This window comes from Blastomyces dermatitidis (assembly GCF_000003525.1).
Source record: "Blastomyces dermatitidis ER-3 genomic scaffold supercont1.12, whole genome shotgun sequence".
In the NCBI taxonomy this organism is placed as follows: domain Eukaryota; kingdom Fungi; phylum Ascomycota; class Eurotiomycetes; order Onygenales; family Ajellomycetaceae; genus Blastomyces; species Blastomyces dermatitidis.
In genome coordinates this window covers 255,970-261,519 of record NW_025544785.1, presented here as the reverse complement: position 1 = coordinate 261,519, position 5,550 = coordinate 255,970, and the positions used below count along the sequence as shown (strand labels likewise).

The 5,550-nt window shown below is 27.6% G+C and overlaps 1 protein-coding gene across 1 annotated transcript; it reads right to left on the bottom strand.

The window, feature by feature from the left end:
- Positions 1–2,164: 2,164 nt before the first annotated feature.
- Positions 2,165–2,488, bottom strand: BDCG_17839 (uncharacterized protein; the record flags this gene model as incomplete). Its single annotated transcript, XM_045426892.1, has 1 exon — positions 2,165–2,488. The coding sequence occupies one exon, from the start codon at positions 2,486–2,488 to the stop codon at positions 2,165–2,167; it is 324 nt and encodes a 107-aa protein (XP_045282661.1).
- Positions 2,489–5,550: the final 3,062 nt, after the last annotated feature.

Below are 5,550 nucleotides of genomic sequence, written 5' to 3'. Positions count from 1 at the left end.
AGTTTCTTTTCAGTTCATAGATATCTCTGAAGATTATATTTAGAGACTTAGTTTAAGAGTGTTTATAGACAGTAAGTATTTCTTATAAAAAAATAGCTTAATTTTATAGAAAATACTTGAAAATATTCTTTACTAAGATTAATTTATTTATAAGTTCAGAGAGTTTCTCTGTTATAAATATAAAGAATAATGTTTTATAAGTAATTAATAAGTTCTCTGAAACTTCTTTTATAGAGATTTTTTATAATTCAGATAACTGCTTCTGAATATCTATAGTAGAGTTTACAGAGATTAAAGTGTATAGCTTTCTAATTCTTTCAGTTATAATAAACAGTTACTGACTAATACAGCTTGAAATGTAAGAATAAGTACTTATAGATGATTATTCAGTGATTCACAGCTTGATATAATATATACTGATAATTACTAGAAGTATTCACAGTAGAAAGATAAATATAGAGATTAAATATATAATAGTATTTAAGCTGAGTTATAAATAGTTATTACAAACTTCAGTCTATATAAGTTATATATAGTCAAGAGTCACTAACTCTATTAATTATACAAGAGATAGAAATAGAGGTAAAGGATTTATAAGAAGTGAGATTTCTTATAACTTTTTAAGAAATTATTCAAGATATCTGCTGAGCAGATTACATTTCTAAATAAGTTTCTAAATATAAAGCTGTTAATTAACTAATTTTAACTGAGTTATAATTAGTTCCTACAGTTAGTATATATTAATAAAGTAAAGTATTTAATATATTATATATATAATATATTTTTATAAGTTCAGACTCTGAATAGTAATATAAACATTTTTATTTATCTTTCTATAAAGATAGTATTTAAGAAATATATAAGAGTTTAAGTACTGAAAAATCAAACTGTAAATACCTTTACTAATATACTTTGTATAATAGAAAATAATAAGTAATTAAAGATTAAAAGTTAAAGTCTTCTCTTTAATTAAGTCTTATTACTATTATTTAATATCTTATCAGTATTATACTATAAACTGTATAATTAAATAATATTATAAAATACAGATATCTTTTTAATTTATCTAATTCAGAGTTTAATAATACTATATATTAGTATATTAATAATAGATATTTTAATTACTTTCAGTATTTACTTAAACTTTCAAAACACTGAGATATTATTTAAAGCTAAGTTAAAATAAAGCTTAAATTAATAAATATTTTCTAATATCTTTAATTTAATAAGTTATTATATTAAAGTAAGAACTCTTTTATTATTAAAAGAGATTAATATATAATTAAAGAATAAAAGCTTAAAAAAAGTAATATGAAAGCTGAGAATTAAAGATAGATTAAAAATAATCTTTAAAATTATAAATATAATTTTAAATTTATAGAAAATCAGTTATAGTTTATTAATATAGATTAAAGTAAATATATTCATTTACTTCTTTTTCTCTTTAAAAAATATTTTAATAAATTTAACAGTAAACTTAATTAGAATGTTATTAAGCTTACTATCAGAGTTTTTCAAAAGAGTAATTTTAATATATTAATAATACAGATTCAGTAATATTTACAGTTAATTAACTAAGAACTCAGTTAATTAAAAGAATAGATAAAGTAGAATTTATTATCAGTTATAACTGAACTTCTTTTTAATAATTATAACAGTTATCTTAATAATCTTAATAAGATTATTTAAATAAATAACTAACTTCTTTCAGTATTTCTTCTTAAAATAGTATAGTTATATCAGTTTTAAAATTATCTTAAATATAAGTAGACTTTAAATCAGTACTCTAAAATGATTCAGTCATCAGATAAGAGTTCAGATACTGAGATAAATATAAAAAGAGACAGTTGTATATATTTTTAATCACTCTCAGTGATATCTCTCAGTTACTCTTCTATATTTTTCTCTTGTAAATTAGATAGAAGATCTTTCAGTACATCTTTAGAGAGCTCTGATATTTGAGTCTCTGATATTATCTTTCAGTCTTGTCATGACATTGATTCAGTATTCAGCTGAAGAAAGTGTATAACTTCTTTACATTTATTCACTAATATGTCTTCTTGAGATTCAGCTTGATGCAGGCACAGAATCTGTATAGTATATGAGAAACTAGAAAGATATTGCAGCAATGACAGAGTGAGAAGAGTTCAGACACTTACTTGAACTATTCCTGCTTAATACAGTCAAGCAGCTTTTGAGAGTTAGACACATATTTATTGTATTGAAGTAAGAATTCATCTGAGTCAGTCATTATATTTATATAATATTCTGAAAGATGCTTATCACCTGTCAGTAGGTCAGTCAGATTGCTGATATCATTCTTGCTGTCTTTTCTGTAATTAGCTGAGTCTGTCAGATTGATCTCTCTGCTGGAATCAGAGGCTATGCCATCACTATCATCATTGTCATCATCATTATCATTCACATTCATCATGTCTTCCGCGCTGTCACTGTCAACAGGCGATGATATGCAGTGTTGATGAGCCATTCTTCATCCCACACAGAACCAGAGAAGGGAACAGAAAGTGATAGAGATGAAGAAGTCAGCAATGAATGATTGAAGGAACAGAAAGCTCATTGATTGTGATGAGAGAAATATAAGAGTGAGCAAGTGTGACTTGACAGCTTGGGGAGCAGTGAGGGTTGTTGGGCGGAGAAGCTTCAATGGGAAGAAAAGCTGGAATTCTGAGGGTGAACAGATCATCCGCTGGAGAGAAGAAAGCCATGACTTTATAGTCAGCTCTGAGAGGGCCATATCTGATCAGCGGGCTCAAGATGAGTGAAGAATGAGTGAGAGTTGAAAAAGGAGAATGCAAGCGCCCATTCTGAGAGCGGGTAGCAGGGATTCATTTTCCTGTACCTGAGAGCTGAGGTGTGGGAATTGAGCTTTGCAGCGCGCAGAACGGCGTCCACTGTGCATGAAGCATGGCAGTAACTTATTGAGCAATCACCGGCCTAAAGCAGCCGTCGAGCTAGTCGGCATCCGGCCTTCGGCTCACCGTTTGAACGTTTAAAGAAGTTATAATTTAAAAAAGTTTCTATTCAATTAATAAATATTTTTGAAAATCATATTTAAAAACTCAGTTCAAGAGTGTTTTGTGAAAGGTGTAAAGCTTGCTTGATTGAAAAGATTGCTAGCTTGTGAGAAGTTATATAATGAAAGGATTAGTAAGCCAGATCATGTGACCTGACATTCTGTTAAAGAATAACATTGTTATCTATATATAATCTATCTAAGATGAATCTATATATAAGTTGAGTGACACGTGATTAGAGTAGATGTAGTAATCATCAACATCTCTTCTTACTATAACACTCTACTAATTGCACTGTCATCATTTCACTCATCTTATCTCAATTCTTTCAAAAACATAATAATAATTAATTACATCAATCAGACTCTGATTTCTTTATTAGAAAAAGTATCTGTACAGTAATAACTGTAAAAATCAATATATATACAAAGTATTCAATAATACAATGTATTATTATTACTCTAGTCTCTCTTGATCTTCTTTAAGCTAATCTTCTCAACAAATTCCTCAAATGCTGGTCTTGTCAATGACTTGATAAGATTATCAGCTATATTAACTGTAGAATCAATGTGTTTTATAATAATATATTCTTTTTCAACTAGATCTTGAAGAATATAATATCTTATCTCAATATAATGTGATTAATGTGTTAAAGATTCTTCTTTTACTAGATCAATTGCACTCTTATTATCAACTCATAGTCTTGAATAGATCTTTGCTTTTTCATTTACTAATTCAGTATTATATAATATATCACTCAGTCAGATAATCTCACAAGCTGCTTTACTAGCTGCAATGTATTCAGTCTCTGTAATTGATTTAATAATAGATATTTATCTCTGTGATTGTCATAATATTGATGATTCATGTATGAATATGATATAGTCTGTAGTTAATCTGTATTAAGAATTCACTTCTACTCAATTTGAATTACAATATATAACAGAACTCAAGTTGTTACTCTCTTTCTTATATAAGATATCATAGTTCTTAATCTTCTTGATATATCATAGAATATATTTCAATGCTAATTAACATCTCTTATATGACTATGAGTTATATCTTGAAAGATAGTTAACTATGAATGTCGGATCTAATCTGCTACTTAACATTAGATATTATAAGAATTCTAATCCTTGTTAATACTATGTAGCTGTAAAATTATTATCTAGATTACTACTCTCATCAGATGAGAATTCAATATATATTTCAGCAGTTATTAATATACTGACTGAATTCATCTTATTTAGTTTAAAATTCTCAAGAATCTTCTCTATATAGTGACTCTGTGTCACCGTCATATCTTCATTTTTCAGGTGATTGACTTTCATTCTCAGATATGACTTATTCTCATTAACACTCTTTGTCTCAAACTACTTAGCTATCTTTATTAATATTCAATTCAGTTGCTGCTCTTAAGAACCTGTTATTCAGCAGTCATCAACATGTAGTATTAAATATATCTTTTAAATAGAGTGATATAGAAAACTGTCATCATATTATAATATCTTAAATCTCTATGTAATAAGATGTTCTGTTGTAAGAAAGTATTATATTCTTATCACTTGTTTCATTTCATATAAGCTCTGTTAAAGTAGTCTCACTAAATTGTCTCTACTATGTCTCACACCTGTTGACAGTTGTATATAGACAATCTCATTTAATAAGAGAATTTTATTCAAGAATGTTGATATATAATCAATGTATTTAACTTTTCATTCATTGACAGTTGATATAGTAAATAAGCTATATAATATAAGTTCTGATATCACTGCTAGACTGACCGTGTGACCGTGTCTGGAACCAGGACCAGATTTTTTGATAGTCTCATTACCAATTCGACTGATCCCATTACATGGTTTTAACATTAGATAGTAGTTCCATACTGTCCCAGTGAGACTTACTGTCTACTCTTGTCACATTTTCCAAATGGGACCATGATTTCCACTTCTCAATTTAAATTATTTTTGTTGCTTTAAATGACTTTAAATCTCATTTGAGTGTTATCAAAAAGTGTTACTTTTTAAAAAATTAAAAATAGTCTAAAAAAAACCTTAAAATGTCTAAAAATAGTAACTTTATATCAAGAATGGGACTAAATGAAATCAAATGAATCACTTTCTCATTTTTTTCAAGTCATGATTTCATTTAAGATCTGATATATAGTCACTTTGCATGTTTTTTTTGATGGCTAGTCCCAGCGGGATTCACGCCAAGAAATGTATGAGATCAGATCAAATGGGACCAAATGTGAAATTCATAGTCTCAGCGGCCAGTCTACTCATCATTGATAAGCTGCATATTATTATTCAAGAGATAGACTGAATCAATGACATTTTTCAGATTCTCATTGACAATTATCTTCAAAATATCTGGCTTCTTCTTAGCTAGATATCTCAATAAGCAGTATTATCACTCTTTATTAATATTCAGAATATCAAGTTCTTCTGAAAAGTCAATAGACTCTTTGATTACATTGACAGATTCAGTTGATTTTATGTCAAAATTCTCATCA